Here is a 19,727-nt window from a genome sequence, read left to right as displayed (position 1 = left end):
AATTGAAGCAGAATCAATATATATGTTTTCAAAGGGAATTAATTACTTAATAGGACCGGCAACAGGTTCTGATATAGGTTTCCACGCCATTATGTCATAGGCCTTCTGAGAAACTTTTCTATATTTGTGTACTACTTGTACAACTTCAGTGTATAATTACTCCTTTCACTGAAACCATGTGGCTGACGAACACTTCATTTAAACATTTTTAGATCCATCTCTGTAGTGAAGTTGTAGATCCCTCCACTATAGTACAGCCTAGATGTATTGTGCTGCGAGTTATTGTATGGTCATTATAGGATTGATTCCTTAATTGTCTGCCATAGGTGAGCAGCAGCACAGCAGGAAAATCTAACTCATTTCCCATTTCTTTAAATGAACGGATGGGAGTTCAGGACTGTTGACCAATTTCTAACCTCTGCTTCCCAGAAACAGCACCCCATGTGGGAAGTGCCTGAGGAGTTTGCACATTCTCACCAATGTTTATGTGGGTTTCACCCCCACAACCCAAAGATGTGCAGGCTTGGTGTATTGGTCATGCTAAATTGCCCCTTAATTGGAGAAAATTAATTGGGTACTCTAAATTTAAAAAAAAAAAATGTTTTGTGTTTTCCATCAGTGCTTGGAAGGCAGAGTTACACTGGGTGTCAAAGGTTGCCATTATATTCGCCTCGTCAGTGCTGGAAGTTCTCCTTCAACTTTCTTCATATAGGCCCTGTACAGACGTTATTCACATTGTCATCCCATTGTTTTCCCTACTGTTAAAGTACATGCATTTATACAGCATCTTATCATACCATCAAGATATCTCAACTCTTCATAACCAATATATTATACCAGAAGTGGCACCACTATTTTTTAGGCAAATAGGCAGCCAATTTGAACACAGGAACTTTCATGTAAATCAGATGAGGTAAGTGACCAGTCAGCCTGTTTTTAATCGTTCTTTGATTAAGGAAAGAATGTTGGCCAGGGTATCAGGAGAACACTTTGCCCTTCTTCAAATAATGCCATGGTACCTTTGCACCCATTGGCCTCGGTGTGACAAAGGACAGTGTAACGTTTCTCTCAGTGCCACAGAATAGTTCCATTCATTCTTGTGGCTAACTCTGGAAAGGCTGTACACCCCTATTTGTCATTACAAAGTGGTGGTGAACCTCCTCCTCGAACACAGCAACGCTTTTGCTGATTGTGCTTCCATGAAGATGTTCGATAAAGGAATTCCAGGACATTGACCCTGTCTCAATGACGGAAAATGATGCATATCCAGTTGAGGATGGCGTGTCACATGGGGGTAATGGTGTTTCCACAAATTTTTTTAAAATCCTTCTTGCTGGGGGGAAGGCTTTGTCAAAATGAGCTTGGTGAGTTATTACAGTGCGTCTTAGAGTAAACACAGTTGTAAGAATGTTCTGTCTCACATGTTTCTGTAATATAATACTGTATGACCTTGTAGGGCAGCATGACAGCACGGTGGTTAGCACTGCTGTCTCTCAGTGCCAGGGACCAGGGTTCAATTCCAGCCTTGGGTGACTGACTGTGTGGAGTTTGCAGGTTCTCCTCGTGTCTGCGTGGGTTTCCTCCGAGCACTCCGGTTTCCTCCCACGGTGCAAAGATGTGCAGGTTAGGTAGATTGACCAAGCTAAATTTCCCCTTGGTGTCCAAGGTTAGGTGGGGTACGGGGATGTGGGGCTAGGGTGGGGGAGTGGGCCTAAGTAGGGTGCTCTTTCAGAGGAGCAGTGCAGACTCAATGAGCCTAGCCTCTTTCTGCGCTGTGGTTCTATGGTTCCATGGTATGTCAACCACTACATATAATAGTATTCCTCCATATTCTACTTGCATTGGAACTCCAAGTCACAACATTTGAAAAACCCTGTTCCCGAAGGAAAAAATAATATTTTGGAGTAAATGTAATGATTCAAAGTAGCACAAATGTTTGAATGGTAATTCTGTTGCTTTGGTAGATTCAACACAAATATGATAAATGCAATGGAAAAGCACGAGTGACAGAGAATCGACTGACCTGTTAAGTCAAAGGCTTCATTATTTGCAATGAGATTTCCCTTATTCAGGCTTTTGATATATGTGGATAAAGTGGCTTCTTACTGCCACATGAGCATTACCTTAAGTTTCCTTTTACCTTGCCTTCTCAATCAATGCAATAAAAGAAAGTTGCAATTTATTGGGTGTATAAATGATATGCTATAGTCCAAAATTAAAGGAATAGCAAAATAAAATGTTGATGTGCTTCTGTGCTATGAAATGTGGCCTCAGAAATCCTCCTCTCCTCAGCACATCTTCCTTGTTGTAGTGGAATTTGTGCCAGTTATAGTAGATTATTAGACCATGGGAACATGGAGATGGAATGGGAGTGGATGGGGATGATGGAATATGAGAGATGAGGACTAGAGGGCCCAAAATTTAACAAAACAACTTGAGGGAGGCCTTTTAACCAGCTCACCTCAGCACCCAGCAGCCCCTGTGGCCACCTCTGATCTGCATACAGGATGGCAGGCCTTCCCTCAAACAAAGATCGTGTAGTACTGGGGAATTAATCCAAAAGCAGGTGGAGCAAGCCAGGAAATTTCCTGCTTTGTCCAGCCCGCCTCAGGAGTGAAAATATTGGCCATTGACCTTGGATGGAGTTTAATGTGGATTTAGCAAAATTATATCTGGACACCCAAGGGTTACATTATGAGGAACGATTATGCAAGGGTTGACTTTAATGGGTAAATTGATCAAAGCTTTCAAGGTATTGAGGGATGTAGTTAGGATAGATAGAAATTATTTCTGCTGGCTGGGGAGTCTCGGACTTGGGGCATAGTCCAAATGTTAGAGCCTTTTCAGGAGCGGAATTACTACTTCCATAGAATGGTCATAGTGTAAAACTCTCTTCCACCAATAGCAATTGATGTCAGATCAATTATTACCTTTAAATTGTGGTTGACAGGGTGGCGCAGTGGTTAGCACTGCTGCCTCATGGTGCCGAGGATCTGGGTTCGATTCCGGCACCAGGTCACTGCCCGTGTGGAGTTTGTACATTCTCCCCGTGTCTGCGTGGGTCTCACTGCCACAACTCAAAAGATGGTGGACTGGCCACGCAAAATTGCCCCTTTAGTTGGAAAAATAAAATCTTAGATTCACAGATGCGCACATTAGGTGGATTGGCCTGATATCCCGTATATCATGGAAATATCATACATCAGGTAAATTATTTCACATAATATGAATCAGATGAGAATAGGTTACATGTCAACTACATGGCTGGGCTCCAACAATGGGCTTGAGTCCTTTTCCTCTCTACAGTAATGACTGCATTTCCTCGACAATTTAAAATTTTAAGATTAAAAATAATTGACAAAGAGCCTGAGAGCAGAAGTGGGATTTATTTTTTAATGTACATATTTGTTATTATCTGGAATGTACTGCCTCAAAGGTTGGTGGAAGCAAATTGAATAGTAACTTTCAAAAGGGAATTGGATAAATACTTGAAGAGTTAACTTTTACAGGGCTGGGAGAAAAGAGCAGTGGATTAGGATTAACTATTCAACACTTTTCAGAGAGCCAGCACGGGCATTAAAGGCGGAATCACCTCCTGTGCTGTGAGATTCCAGTAAACCACAGTCTTGTCACTTTTTGGTAAAGAAGTTTCTTAGAATTCCCTGTTTGATTTCTTGGTGACTGCCACAGATGTCGGCGGATAAGTCGATCTTTGAAGCTTTGAAAAATCTGTCCAAAAACAGGGGAAGATTTGTACGCTAAGCATGGGTGGTCGCCATCTTTGTCCTTCATCACCAGATATGCTCTGTGTGGGCATCTCTTCAACTCCCACCCTTCTTCGCAATGCATCCTTTATCGTTTGCTTGATATCACCTGCGGCCAGATTTAAGGCACTGGTGAGTAAAATATCCATTTTTAGTGTGAAAAATGTGTGGAAAGTTGTGGCTGGGGTTGCGGGGTGGCAATGGCGTGGTTGCGGTTTGTATGCTGAGTATATGTAAAAGCAGGATTTTGGGGTCAAGAAACCTTAACAAGCTTGTACGCCGTGATTTATGATATCTTGTATTGAAGGCCTCAGTTATGTTCTTCCCCACAAAAGGAAATATTCTGTCTCTATCCAAACAATCAAAATTGCTGCAGTGGAAATTGGCGAAAGAGTTTGTTTCAATTTGTAGTTATTTAAACTGACGAAGCTGACGAATATTCGGATGAGGTTATAAAACATTGGACAACTAAGCATAACTAACCTTTCTTCATTCAGTGAGTGCACCAAATCTGTCCACCGGTTAAGAAAATGGTAAAAGGAACGGCTCTCATAAAGAACCCTACCTGCTTACCATTGGGGTGTTGCTTCTCAATGCTCTAATTTGTGATGAAACATTTGTTTTGACGGGCAACATTCTTATTGTCATCCACGACTTGGCATCCTCTGGTTAAAAAATAAATGCATAATTGGGGGGGCAATGTGTCCAAAACCTGGTGCTTTTAAAGGTGCTGCTGCAGAAAATCCATTCAGAAAGCCTCAGATTTACTGCTTCCTTTACACTTACAAAAGTGAAACAAATGAGCCCTCTTATGGTACTGTTATAGTACTGCAAGCACTCCTATAATTTCTGGTAATGCTGCGTAAGGAACAGTCCACGAGACTATGCCTGTGTTGCCATGTTTTCCCAATCTCTGATTCAACAAGATATCATTCAGGCAATTAATGCAGAAGTGTCTATTTTTTAAATAGCAGATTGCTCATTGATGGCATGAATGCGAATCCTGACAGCTTTTATGGTACTAAACCATACATAAAACTGATGTTTTCATTTCAAGGTTCAGTTGAACATTTCTAGTAATTTGGATATCTTTCTTTAAGGTAATGGGAATGTTCTTGACATAGGTAAAACAACATGTGGGAATAGAGATTCCACAGGGTTTCACCTAACTCTGGCTATGGGCCACACGATAGCACAGTGGTTAGCATTGTGGCTTCACAGGGTCCCAGGTTCGATTCCCGGCTGGGTCACTGTCTGTGCGGAGTCAGCAAGTTCTCCACATGTCTGCGTGGGTTTCCTCCGGGTGCTGTGGTTTCCTCCCACTAGTTCCGAAAGACGTGCTCTTAGGTAATTTGGACATTCTGAATTCTCCCTCCATGTACCCGCACAGGCGCTGGAATGTGGCGAACAGGGGTTTTTCACGGTAACTTCGTTGCAATGTAAGCTTACTTGTGACAATAAAGATTCTTATTATATTGTTATTATAACCTTGGTGGGATGTTGGCATAATTTCCAGAGAAATGGCTCAAGCAGCCATTGATGCCAGTTCAACTGAAGCTCACAACTGAAGTTCCAGTGGACGACTGGAACAAACCTTGACGTCGTTTCCTGAAGTAAAATAATGGTGAATTATTCAATAATTTGAATTAAGCAATGCTGAATTAAGAGCAATATGCTGCAGGTGTTTGAAATATTTTGAATTTATTTACAGAATTTCATCCCGGTATGTAGGAGGTTGTGATATCTTGGTAGAACAAAATATTGATGCATACACATAGAGTTTGCTTACCCAATTGAACTGGTTTATTCTGGGTCTTGGTTCATATACATATACAAGTGGCCACAAGATGGTGCTGTTTTACAGACATGTGAGATGTGATATATTTATACTTTGTCTTTTTATTTCCTAATTCAGCACATTAATAACGACCATATCCATGGAGAGAAGAAAGAGTTTGTGTGCCGATGGCAGGATTGCTCTCGAGAACAGAAGCCATTTAAAGCCCAGTACATGCTTGTGGTGCATATGAGGCGACATACTGGGGAAAAGCCACACAAGTGCACTGTGAGTCTCTTTGTGTTCATTGGCCTGTTCTTTACTCACTCAGGCTTACTCTCCTGTTGTCTAAAGAAAATGATCATCACATTTAGATACCTAAGCAAATGCATTTTAGCCCTTGTATGCTTCCAGCTTTTATTTCATGACTGCCTAGCACCAATGCAACAGACTTGTTTTTTTTCCTCTTGATTTATTCCAGGCACAATGAATAATTCCTTGCACACTTCTGACACTTTAGACTTGGTCAAGCCTTGTTCCACAGCTCATCTAAAGGCTTAAAAATCCACTCCATTTACAATCGGGGCCGGTTTAGCTCAGTTGACCGGACAGCTGGTTCGTGATGCAGATCCATACCAACAGCGCAAATTCAATCCCTGTACCGGCTAAGGTTATTCATGAAGGTTATTCCAGACCCATCACAGTGTGGTTGACTCTTAAATGCTCTCCGGGATGGGCAATAAATGCTGGCCTAGCCAGCAATGCCCACATCCCATAAATGAAAAAAGGGTGGCAGAGTGGTTAGCTCTGCTGCCTCACAGCACTAGGTACCTGAGTTCAAATCTGGCCTTGGGTGACTGCCTATATGGAGTCTGCATGTTCACCCCATGTCTGCGTGGGATTCCTTTGGTTGCCTCCCACAGACCAAAGATGCGCACATTAGGTGGATTGGCCATCTAAATTGCCTCTTAGTTCCCAACGGTTCGGTGAAGTTACCGGTTTATTGGGATAGGGCAGCAGAGGGCTGATGTAGGGTGCCAAATTACCTCCTTTTGTACTAAGGATCCTAAGATTCTCAGCTTCGTGGAGATTCCTAAGTGCTAAAGTCCGTGAAGACTACCTCTTCCCAGGCAGGTGGTGGCAGAGCTGTGCGGTATGCTGGAATAGGAGTTGATGGGAAATGGTGAACATCTAGTGTCTGTAATGTTAAAGGTGGCATTGCATTCACCTTTCTCACCTGTGGTTCATTCCAAGGGTTGCCAGAGATCTCGTGGTATCTCTCAGTTGGAGACCCAGTGCTGCATAAAGGAGATCATGGATGCCATGCCATTGACTTGCCAATACAGTGTTACAAATAGGAGGGGGATTTTTTTAAACAGCACTAGTTTCTTCTCTCCCCACCCATCTGTAAACAGAGAAGTGTTTTGATTTGATTCCCTCTTTATAAGCAACGGCGTATTTCCCAACCCCTCAGTTTTTATGTGACCCGATTTTCTACTTGTAACCCCACAGCAACTCGAGATAGGACAAACTCAATGGGTTAGTTTGTTTGCATACACTCAAAATGTGGGAAGAGGGTCTCCTTTGCATTCATAGAGTAAAAAAGGATGGAGAAAAGAATGGCTTGTAGCACAGAGAAAATAAATATTGGTTCATGTGGGTTCCAGAGTCCAGAATCAAAGCCCAATGAGGTATTCCTGCACAAAGATCTGTGTGTGACTTCACATGATGAGATAGCACATAGAGATGAATCAGGTTTGTAGGTGATGGTACAGAATTTACAGCAGAAGCAGTGTAAATGGGGCCAGATGTCCAAGCTGGTCCAGAGCTCCGTGTCTGGGAGTCTTCCAGTCAGATGATAGAAAAGCAGACTGAGATTTTGCAGTTCACAACATTACTGGTTCCACAAGCCATGGGCTCATGCCACATGACTCCCAACTCTCCACACTATCTTTGAAAAAGGATATATATCTCTCAGCTGCATTCCTGAGATTGTTAAATGTTTCAATCATTAAGAATTGGAAGGAAGGTTGCGGGGCCCTTTATCTTAGCAGACGAGCAGACCCCTGTTTCTGAACCTGGGTTATGAAATGCAGATGGCCCTTGTATAGCTCTCTTTGTATTTGCTTTGTACAGTCCTCAGAGGCAGCACGGTAGCACACTGGTTAGCACTGTTGTTTCACAGCTCCAGGGTCCCAGGTTCGATTCCCGGCTTGGGTCACTGTGCAGAGTATACATGTTCTCCCTGTGTCTGCATGGGTTTCCTCCGGGTGCTCCAGTTTCCTCCCACAAGTCCCGGAAGACGTGCTGTTAGCTGAATTGGACATTCTGAATTCTCCCTACCCGAACAGGCGCCGGAATGTGGTGACTAGGGGCTTTTCACAGTAACTTCATTGCAGTGTTAATGTAAGTCTACTTGTGACAATAAAGATTATTATTATTGTTATGGGCCAGGGTGTAGAGAACCCCAAAGTGTATCATGGAGTTCACCTGACTCACAACTTTTAATAGATTGTGGCATGGGGAGCACATGGCCCGCTCTACAGGTGTGGTAGAGCAGAAATGGAAAAGTATTTTTAAAAACAAAACAATGTTTATTCTATGAACTCAAGTTAACCTTATTAAAACATACAGTGAACATCTTAGCAACCATCAATTCAAATACAACCCCCAAAGACTACAACACTAAGTAATCCTTAATAACTTCCCAAACAACATCCAGAAAACTTACAAAAAACATAACTTTTAACAGAAGCACATCAGGTTAAAGTCACTACTGAAAACATTTATAATTCTGAATTCACCAAATGATCAAGAGATAGTCTTTTCATGGCAGAGAGATCAACAGTACACCTGCTCTGTCTGACTTCAGCTCCAACACTGAAAACGAAACTACAAAACACACCCTGCCGCAAACAGCCTAAAACAAAAGTAAAAAGCTGACAGAGAGCCCAGCTCCACCCACATTCTGACATCACTGATAAACACCCATTTCTTAAAGGTACATTTCTTAAACATCCATTTCTTAAAGGTACTCTCACATGACATTATTATTATTCAAGGATAACGATGTGCAAGTTTCCCCAATAATGCCAGATAACTTATTAGTTTGGTGTCAAAGGCAGCCATCGTTTAAGGGTCCTCCCTGTTTGTATCCTGTTTAGTCCCTTCTTTCCCCTTCCTTTCATTTTGACTATTACAATTTTGACTGAATTTCCAGCCTGTGGCAGAAGCCTGCCTGAAGGCTGTAGATGTGTTTTTAAAAATACACTTCGCAGCGAGCTTCCAGCACTATGACTTGCTCACCACCCTTCAGTGGTTGGTTTCCCCCGCCTGCTGGCCCTTAATTGTCTCATCCTTGATATGACGGGGAAATCGGGAACAGGTTACCGAGTTGGATGATGAGCTATGGTCATTACGGGTGGAGGAGCAGGTTCGAAGGGACGAATGACCTACTCCTCCTATTTTTTATACTTCAAACTGGAAATCAGCCTCCTGCCCAAACCAACCCTCCCGCCTCCACCCCTGGTTCCTTCTTTAAAGTTGCAATATTACCCACAGTATACCTGCATACAGTATTCTAAATGAGGCTTAACCAAGGCTTTGTACAGTCAAAATAAATAGATATCGGCTTCATGGCATTGGTCATGATCATTTAGAGGAAAGTGATATTGAGATCTTTTTTCCATTTTATTCAGTTTTGATTATGTGGTATAATTACTTCTGGGTGTCAGAATTGGCTGAACGGAAGCAGACTTTACCCTGAATCGGGAGATTGAGGGCTCAAATCTCTCAGACATTTGAGCACGTAATCGAAGATACATTTCAGTACAGTAGTGAGGGGTAGCTGCACTATCCGAGATCATGGGTAGAATTTACCGGCTGTTCACGTCGATGGGATATTCCGGTCCCACTGACGGTGCGCCCCCGCCTCGGGTTTCCTGGTGACAAGGGGTGCATTCAACGGGAAATCCCATTGACAACGGCGGGACCAGAAGATCCCGCTGGCTGGTCGCCTTCTCCGCCGAAAAACACGCGGCGGGTTGCTCGGTAAATCCTGCCCCCTATGTTTCAGGTGAGATGCTAAACCAAGGTCCTTCTTAGGTGGGTGTAAAATAATCTATGACAATATTTGAAAAGGCACAAGAGCTTTCTCTCCATTTTCCTGGCCAATATTTAACTCTCAACTGACATTGCTAAAAGCAGATTATCTGGTCATTATCACAATTCTGTTTGTGGGAGTTTGCTGTGTGCCAATTGGCTGCTAAGTTCCCTGATTTACAACAGCTCATACTTCAATAGCTTTGAAACACTTTAGGAGGATCTGAGGTCATGAAAGATGCCATATAAATGCAATTTTTTTTTGTCTCCGCATCAGTGGGTTATAGATTCCTCTGCATCTGACAGACTTGTTTTGACACACTCTAAATTTGATTGACCAAAGCTGTTAATGCAGATCTTTACCCACTTGGGAGAATTAATGACAGGAGTAATTGCAGCTGCCATTTTCAAAGGACCCAGTGTGCAGGGGCTGTCTTCCAACAGATCACTTCCTGGATACCGGATCAGCCAATTTGCAAGCCAAACCTCTCTCGCAACCCATGATTGGTAGCAGCTGTCACCTGTATAGTTGTACCGTGTGTCTTCATTGGATCCCTCCCTCCAATGCTAACAATCTCCAGACCCCCTCACTTGCAGCAAATGGTGGTACTAGATACTTAATTAGCAGACGCTTTATCCTAGTGAAGTGTCAAAGCATCTGTAATGCCTCCCTGTCTGGGAAAATAAATTAGGCATGGCGTACCTGCATAGAATGTCAACAACCTGGTATATTAACAGGTTGGAAAGTAGAAATATGCTGAATAGTACAGTACATCTAACCCCAGTATAAATACTAAATATTTCTGCGATTAGGTAAGTCTATGGTGTAAATAAGGTCCAGAGATATCCTGAATTTAAGGCAATGGGATAACTATTTCAGCAGAGGCAGAAAATATAGTGAATAGGCTTAGTCGCCAGAATGTGATCCGACCTACAAGTGGTTTCTGTACAGGAAATTAGAATGAGTAGGCTCAACAGGCAGACTTTTTCAATCTAGGCAAGAATGTAGAATTCTCCAGAGCACCGACAAGATCATGTCAAACAAATTCTCATTTAAAATCCACCAGCTGTTCTCGTATTTCAAATGAACACACATTTTGACATAATTAAATAGAAAACGGTCCAAATCTTAAAAGGTTCAAAAGTGCAATTTATTTGCATAATCTTTTATACGTAACTTTAAAAGATCCAAATGTTTGCAGGTAATTTACCGCAAATTTGTCTTCTGCAGTTTGAAGGCTGTGCAAAGGCTTACTCCAGACTGGAAAACTTGAAAACACACCTGCGATCGCACACTGGAGAAAAGCCGTACGTCTGCGAGCATGAGGGTTGTAACAAGGCGTTCTCAAACGCCTCTGACCGGGCAAAGCATCAGAACAGAACTCACTCAAATGAGGTAAGCTGAACATTAGGAGGGTTTTGAACGTTGTTATGGCACCGGCGGAAAGAAAGGAAATGGAGTTAGTTGTGGCATTGGACGCCGAGAAGGCATTTGATCGGGTAGAATGGGGGTACCTGATGGCAGTGCTGGAGCGGTTTGGGATTGGACCAAGGTTTGTGAACTGGGTAAAGCTATTAGATAAGGAACCGAAGGCGAGTGTCCGCACAAATAATACCAGTTTGAGATATTTCTTTCTCCACCGTGGGACGAGACAGGGATGTCCTATGTCCCCCCTGCTGTTTGCACTTGTGATTGAGCCGTTGGCCATCGCATTGAGAAGTTCGGGAGCATGGAAAGGAATAGTGCGGGGGGGGGGGGGGGGGGGGGGTAGAGCATAGGGTGTCCTTATATGCCGACGACTTGCTGCTGTATGTGTCTGAGCCGAGTGCATCGATAGGAAGAATATTGGAGCTACTGCGGGTATTTGGGTCTTTCTCGGGGTACAAGTTGAACCTGGACAAGAGTGAGTACTTTGTGGTGTCTCGGCCGGGGGTGGGGGCAGGGGTGGGGGGGGGCTGCCATTCCGTAGAGCAGGGACTCATTTTAGGTGTCTGGGTGTGCAGGTTGCCCGGGAGTGGGGGAGGCTCCGCAGGTACAACATCACTAGTTTGGTAGGGAGAGTGAAAGCCGATCTGGCAAGGTGGGACGGCCTTCCTCTGTGACTGTCAGGTCGGGTACAGGCGGTTAAAATGAATGTGTTGCCGCGATTCCTGTTTATTTTTCAATGCCTACCGATTTTCCTGCCAAAGTCTTTTTTCAGGGAGATTGAGGGAAGGATTACCTCATTCATATGGGGAGGGAAGGTGGCCAGAGTGAGAAAGGTGCTGCTACAGAGGGGAAGGCAGGCAGGGGGTTTGGGTCTCCCGAACTTGTTGTACTAGTACTGGGCGGCGAATGTGGAGAAAGTGCGGAGCTGGGTCAGAGGGGTGGATTCTCAGTGGGTCAGAATGGAGGAGAGTTTGTGCAGGGGGTCGGGGCTGAAGGCACTTGCAACAGCGCCGCTCCCGATAGCTCCGGGGAAATATTCTGGGAGTCCGGTAATAATAGCTTCATTGAAAATCTGGAGGCATGTTTGCCAACACTTCGGGTTGGGTTTAGGGTCAAGGGAAATGCCGATTCGGGGGAACCACAGATTTGAGCCAGGGAGGTGGGATGGAAGCTTTCGGAAATGGGAAGAGAAGGGGATTAAGACGCTAAAAGATTTGTTTCTTCGGGGTCGGTTTGCAGGATTGAGGGAGCTGGAAGTGAAGTATGGGCTAGAGCAGGGAGAAGTGTTTAGGTACATGCAGGTTCGGGATTTTGCCAGGAAGGAGATACAGATCCAGAGGAACGGGCCTCCACATTGCTGGAGGAGGCGTTGACGACAAGGGGACTGAAGAAGGGGGCAGTGTCAGCGGTGTACGGAGCTATTCTGGAAGAGGATAAGGCACCACTGGAAGGGATCAAAGCAAAGTGGGAGGAAGAGCTGGGAGAGGTTATAGAGGAGGGGGTCTGGTGTGAGGTGCTCCGGAGAGTGAATGCCTCCACCTCCTGTGCGAGGTTGGGGCTGATACAGCTGAAGGTGGTATATAGAGCGCACCTCACAAAGGCGAGGATGAGCCGATTTTTTGAAGGAGTAGAGGATGTGTGTGAGCGTTGCGGGGGGGGGGGGGGGGGGGGGCCGAATCACGTTCATATGTTTTGGTCCTGTCCAAAGCTAGGGGAGTACTGGAAGGAGGTGTTTAGGGTCATTTCCAAGGTGGTGCGTGTGAAACTGGACCCGGGTCCCCAGGAGACCATATTTGAGGTGTCGGACCAGCCAGGGTTGGAAATGGGAGCGGAGGCAGATATCATAGCCTTCGCCTCGTTGATCGCCCGAAGGCGGATCCTGCTGGGATGGAGAGCAGCCTCTCCACCCAGTGCCCTGGCGTGGCGGGGGGGACCTGTTGAAATACTTGACCCTTGAGAAGGTTAAGTTCGAACTGAGGGGAAGCTCGGAGGGGTTCTACAAGTCATGGGCACTATTTATTATACACTTTCAAGAACTGGATAACATCGAACATTAGTTGGGGGGGGGGGGCTGTGTAGATTAAGGGTGACTATGGGTAATCCCTGATTCCTTTTTGTCATTTGTTTATGTAAACATGTGGGTTGAGGTTTGGGGGTTGGTGGGCGGATAGGATCGTTGTTATTATGGGGATTGACAGATCTTGCTGATTATTGTTTATTGTTGATGGGTGTAAATGTGGGAGAAAATGTGAAAAGGAGGAGAATAAAATTTAAAAAAAAAAAAAAAAAAAATTTTTTTTTAAAATGAGGTAAGCTGTCGTCTGGCATGTGTTGGTGAGTCTGCTTTAATGCGTATTGCCGACCAGGCAAACAAAGCTCATGATAATTATAGCTGATAATAGAACTATGATACTCTAGCTATTTCTCTGTTCCATCAAAATTAATTCTGTAGGTTAGAGGTGTTTCCCATAATGTGACTGGTGCTTTCACACTATGACTGAACAATGTTTTAAAATAACGTATGAAGCAGCATACACATTTTTTCACCCTTTTTAGAAGTGGTTGCTGATCGATTGTCATTCCAATAAACTAATGTACAAATGTTGCAGAGCAATACTTCATGAACATCATTATGGTGGGCCAGTTTTCTTTTTTTTGTTTTAATTTAGTGTACCCAATTATTTTTTTCCAATTAAGGGGCAATTTTGTGTAGCCAATCCACCTAACCTGCACATGTTTGGGTTGGTGGGGTGAAACCCACGCAGACACGAGGAGAATGTGCAAACTCCACACACAGGATCGAACCCGGGTCCTCAGCTCCATAGGCAGCAGTGCTAACCATTGCGCCACTGTGCTGCCCTCAATAGGCCGGGTTCGATCCTCTCTATTCTTCCTAGCAAAATGTACTACCTCGCATTTATCTGTGTTGAACTTGATTTGCCCATTCCGCAAGTTGCTGCATGTCCTCCAGTAATTTGTTACAGTCCTATTCAGTATTAACTATCTCTCCCCAACCATCACCCCCCACCCCACACCCCAATTTTGTGTCATCTACAACTTAGAAATTGTGTTTTTGATTCCACAGCCTAAACGATTCATTTAAATGTTGAACAGCAGTGGTCCCAGCTCTGATCCTTGTGCAACATCATTTCCCACCTTCCGCCACTCTGAATGCCTAAGCTTTACTTCCATTCTCCGCATTCTGTCTTGAAACCAGCCAGCAATCCATTCTGCCACTTATCTCCTGACTCTGCACTCTATATCAATTAGTCTATTGTTGAAGAAGACCTTTTGAAAATACAGATAAATCCCATCTACAGCATTACTATTTTCTATTCTGTCATCTCCTCAAAAAATTCAATGAAATTTCTCATTTTAGGTGTTTTTCTATTTTATCCTTTACTAGGGATTCCATTATTGACCTACCACCAATGTTGAACTGATTGGTCTATAATTCCCTGGATGTGTTCCGTCCCCCTTAAATATAAGAGTTACATTGTCTATCTCCCCATTTTCTGGCCCTAGATTCTTTTAAAATGAGTGTATGCAATCTATCCTGATTGGAGCTTTATCCTCTTGAGTTTGATTAGTTTATTCATCTATGGAGTCCCACGAGTGCCTAATTTGTTCTTTCTAATGGAATATATGTTTGTTGCAATCAGTTGAACACCATTTTCAATGTTTTCCATTTTGTCATTTTTGTTTTGTCCTTCTCCATCAACATCTTAAAGTGTAGAATATTGAAGTCAGAAGTGCCTAGATTTTTCCCTACTCAACGTGTCTGCTTCATTCCCCATTACTTGATCCAGTAGCAAATCCTCCCCTTGTTGGGCTATTCACACATTGGGTTAGAAAGGAGTTCTGCACACATTGTAGAAACTCCATTCTCTTATCACTCCTTTCTTCTTGGGGTAGATGGTTTTATTCAATGTTTTTACTCAATTCGCCAATTTGTCTGCATATTTCTTCCTCTACCTCCCTTCCATTAGGCAGAAAATACAAAATATACATACATTGTAGATTACACCTTTTAAGTATGATTGATCTTTTACTATCTCTATCCGTATGGATTCTATTTTTGTCCTGCTGATAACTGCACCCCTCTTCTACTGCCACTGTGCGATCACAAACAAATACAGCTATTCCACTGACTCTTTTTCTTCCTTGCAAACCTTACTCAATATGTTATACTCTGCAATGCTTGATTCTCACACCTGATTTGTAGTCATGTCTCAGCCATCCCTACTGTGACTGGTTCTTCCCAACAAATGATTCCCTCCAGCTCCCCTCTTTTATTATGGGCACTCTGTGCATTGAACAAAGAACATCACAGCACAGGAATAGGCCCTTTGGCCCTCTAAGCCTGCGCTAATCACGATGCCTGTCTGAACTAAAACCTTCTGCACTTCCACGGTCCGTATCCCTCTATTCCCAGCCTATTCATATATTCGTCAAATTGCCTCTTAAACGTCGCTATCGTATCTGCTTCCACCACCTCCCCCAGCAGCACATTCCAGGCACTCATCACCTCTATGTAAAACAACTTGCTTTGCAATCTCTTCTAAATTTTCTCCTTTGCACCTTGAACCTATGTCCCCGAGTAATTGACTTTTTTCCACCCTGGAAATCTGACTATCCACTCTGTCCATGTCATTCATAATTTTGCAAACTTCTATCAGGTCCCCCCTCCACCTCTGTTGTTCCAGTGAAAATAATACAAATTTATCCAACCTCTCCTCACAGCTGATACCCTCCACATCGGCATCATACTGGGAAATCTATTCTGTACCCTCTCCAAAGCATAAAATCATAGAATTTACAGTGCAGAAGGAGGCCATTTGGCCCATTGAGTCTGCACCGGCCCTTGGAAAGAGCACCCTACCTAAGCCCACACCTCCACCCTATCCCCGTAATCCAGTAACCCCACCTAACCTTTGTGGACACGAAGGGCAATTTAGCATGATCTAACCTGCACATCTTTGGACTGTGGGAGCAAACCGGAGCACCTGGAGGAAACCCACGCAGACACGGGGAGAAGGTGCAGACTCCGCACAGACAGTGACCCAATCCAGGAATCGAACCTGAGACCCTGGAGCTGTGAAGCAACTGTGCTAACTACTGTGCTACCATGCCACCCATCCACATCCTTCTGGTAGTGTGCCAACCAGAATTGTACACAATATTCCAAATGTTGGCTAACCAAGGCTCTGTACAGCTGCAGCATGACTTGCCAATTTTTACACTCGGTACCCTAACCAATGAAGGCAAGCCTGCCGAATGCCTTGTTAACTGCCTCATCCACCTTCCTTGCCACTTTCAGTGATCTGTGGACCTGTACACCCAGATCTCTCAGCCTGTCAATACTGCTAAGGGTTCGGTCATTTACTGTATAATTCTCACCTGTATTAGACCTTCCAAAAAGCATTAGCTCACATTTGTCCGGATTAAAGTCCATCTGCCATTTCTCCGACCAAAACCCCAACCAATCTATATCCTGCTGTATCCTCTGACAATCCACTTCACTATCTGCAACCCCACCAATCTTTGTGTTGTCTGCAAACTTACTAATCAGACCAGCTACCTTTTCCTTCAAATGATTTATATACACTATGAACAGCAATGGTCCCAGCACTGATCCCTGCTGAACACCACTAGCCACAACTTTCCATTCAGAAAAGCACCCTTCTACCACTACCCTCTGTCTTCTATGACCTAGCCAGTTCTGTATCCATCTTGCCAGCTGATCCTGTGCGACTTCACCTTTTGTACCAGACTGCCATGAGAGACCTTGTCAAAAGCTTTACTGAAGTCCATGTTGACAACATTCATTGCCCTTCCTTCATCAATCAACTTCGTCACTTCCTCAAAAAATTCAATCAAGTTACTGAGACACAAACTCCTCTTCACAAAACCATGCTGCTTATCGCTAATAAGTCCATTTGTTTCAAAATGTGAGTGAATCAAGAATACACGGTTTTAGCTCATTTTTAATCGGGATTTCCCCTCACCTTATGTTTAACCATATGTTCAGACTCTTGTTACAAAATCATAAAGGAAAATTCTACTGGCCACTGAGAGGTGGGACCAAGGGAGGATGGGGGTTGGTAAAATTATGGGGAGCCAGATTGAATTGGCTCCCCAACAAGGTCCCAACATCTGGGCATTTTATTGATGGTGGGGCAATCTTCCAACAGGCTTCCTGCCACAGCGAGGAAGGAAGTAAATTTAAATCTTCAAAAGGCTCATTGATGGCCATTTTACCAGGTCGACGGCATTTTGCTGACAGTCAATTGACCTTCAGCTGAATGCAGGTAGTCACAGCAGCCAAAGTTATAAGTAAGTTTCATTCAAAAGGGGGGCCAGGGTCTGGGAAGGCAGCCCCAGGATTGAGAAATTAGGTCAGTGGTATTTCCTCCCCATTGGTGTAGTTTTTAAAAAAATGTTTCTTCAACCTACCTTGCATATGCTCCAGGGCCCTTGAGGCTGGTTTAGCACACTGGGCTAAATCGCTGGCTTTGAAAGCAGACCAAGGCAGGCCAGCAGCACGGTTCAATTCCCGTTCCAGCCTCCCTGAACAGGCGCCGGAATGTGGCGACTAGGGGCTTTTCACAGTAACTTCATTTGAAGCCTACTTGTGACAATAACCGATTTTCATTTCATTTTTCATTTCTTGCATGTTCCAACAGCCACTGCTCCTGATGGTGCTGCTGACCTTCCAACCCTATGATTCTGCTGGCAGCACTAAGGCGCAATCCTGCACAGGACAGCACACCTGGCAGCAGATTATTCACGATCTGCTACCAGTAACCTAAAATTGAGGTGGAAGTCCTGCTGCTCTCCCTAGATTTGAGGTCCAGATGTGCACTTGTCGTCATGTCAAGTGACCTTGAAAGGTAAAATTCTGCCTAGAGGGTCATTACTGCACAGGAGGAGGCTATTCAGTCCATGGAGTCCATGTCGACCCTCTGTAGAGCAATCCAATCAGTCCTATTCTTCCATTCTGTCCCCATACCCGTGTAAGTTTACCTCCCTCAAGTGCTTTCCTTTTGAAATTATTTATACTCTCCATTTCCTTGAAGGCACGAAGTTCTAGGTAATTTCCACTGGCTCAAAAAAGAGATCTTCCTCACATTCTCCCTTCATCTCTTGCCCAAAATCTTAAACCTGTGTCCCCCTCGTCCCTGTGCCATCAGCTGATGGAAACAGCTTTTTTTGTCTACCTTATCTAAACTTGCCATAATGTTGCGCATCTCTATCAGTTCTCCATCAATCTCCAATTGCTCCAGGAAGATCAAGCCCAGCTTTTCAAATCTAACCTTATTGCTAAAGTCCCCCACCCCAAGAACCATTCTGGTAAATCTCCTCTTCACTGCCTCAAGGATTCTCACAACCTCCTTAAGGTGTAATGACCAGAACTGTGTGCAATTATCTAGTTATGACCTAAGCAGAACTTCATACAGGTTCAACATAACTTCCCTACTTCTGTACTCAATATGTTTAGTTATGAAGCCCAAGATACCATGAGCTTTGCTAACTGCTCTCTCAATATATCCTGAAATCTTCAAAGTTCAATGAACATGAATCCCCAGATCCCTCTATCTTTCAAACTGTGCCATTTAGTTGATATTGCCTCATTGTAGATCAGAATTAATGGGAAAGAAGGACACCAACACTGCCTTATGACAGTTCTTTATAAACTGTTTATCGATCCCTCGAACGTGAGGTCTGTCCCAGCTTTAATGTCAGGTGCATATAAGGATTGGGTGAAATTTAGAAACGTTTTAAAAAACCAAAAACAAAAACGTTTTATTTATTTTGAGTCTCTCACATGACCTAATAACAATTTAGATGAGGTGTTCCAAAGCTGGGAAATTCTAATACACGGTTTCTGAAAGTGTGCTTCATGTGCATATTTATTTTGCCACTGTAATGGCAATCACATAAACTCGGCAAACGTATTCACCTGAACATACCCACAATAAGAATTGGGAACTGTGTTCATTGCTCAGAATCCAATAACTGTTCTGGATATTTTTAAATAAGTACTGATTTCTCTGTGGTCGCTCTGCTTTACGTTTCCACAGTCCGCCATGTTCCCTGATCTTCCAGAGAAAGAAAATAGTGCCAGCCTTGATTCAGTACTAGCGTTGTCACATCTGGATCAAATGATTGTGGTTTCAAATCCCATTCCAGAGACTTGAGCATAAAGTCTGGGTGATGTCTCAGTGCAACACTAAGTAATCCTCCATTCCAGATGGAGCATTAAATTGAGGCCCAGCCTCTTCTCTCGGGCCGATATTAACTATCTTGTGGCATTATTTAAAGAATATCAAATGAGCCCTTCTCAGGGTCCTGACCAACATATGACCCTCAATTAACATCAGTTAAAATGAATGTTTTCATTGCTCTTTGTGGTATTTTGTTGTGTATTCATTGTTGCCTATAAATTCCAGTCACCGGGTTTATAAGTTGAAACACGATTACTGTTTATTTCTAACAGGAATAATGATGAAATGTGTAGTAAATACAACTGGATCCCAGCAGGTTAAAAAAATCTGGTACTCACTGGCAGAAGGCTTCTTTGTGGAAGCTTTATTTCTTACCAAGCTAAGGATTTGGTTTGAGGTTCACATCCAGGCCTATAATCTTTCAGTAT

General features: G+C 43.6%; 1 protein-coding gene across 4 annotated transcripts in view; it reads left to right on the top strand.

The window, feature by feature from the left end:
• The window catches only part of LOC140385282 (transcriptional activator GLI3-like), a 526,585-nt gene that overhangs the window by 483,617 nt on the left and 23,241 nt on the right, over window positions 1-19,727 (top strand). For all 4 annotated transcript variants that reach the window (XM_072467248.1, XM_072467249.1, XM_072467250.1 and 1 more), the window contains 2 exons: window positions 5,680-5,829; window positions 10,874-11,038. In XM_072467248.1, the coding sequence (XP_072323349.1) occupies window positions 5,680-5,829; window positions 10,874-11,038 (315 nt within the window). The remainder of the gene's footprint in view (window positions 1-5,679; window positions 5,830-10,873; window positions 11,039-19,727) is intronic.

The sequence above is a fragment of the Scyliorhinus torazame genome, chromosome 11 (assembly GCF_047496885.1).
Source record: "Scyliorhinus torazame isolate Kashiwa2021f chromosome 11, sScyTor2.1, whole genome shotgun sequence".
NCBI classification, from domain to species: Eukaryota; Metazoa; Chordata; class Chondrichthyes; order Carcharhiniformes; family Scyliorhinidae; genus Scyliorhinus; species Scyliorhinus torazame.
The sequence above is the reverse complement of the archived record's forward strand: the minus strand, read 5'-3'. Positions and strand labels throughout refer to the sequence as shown.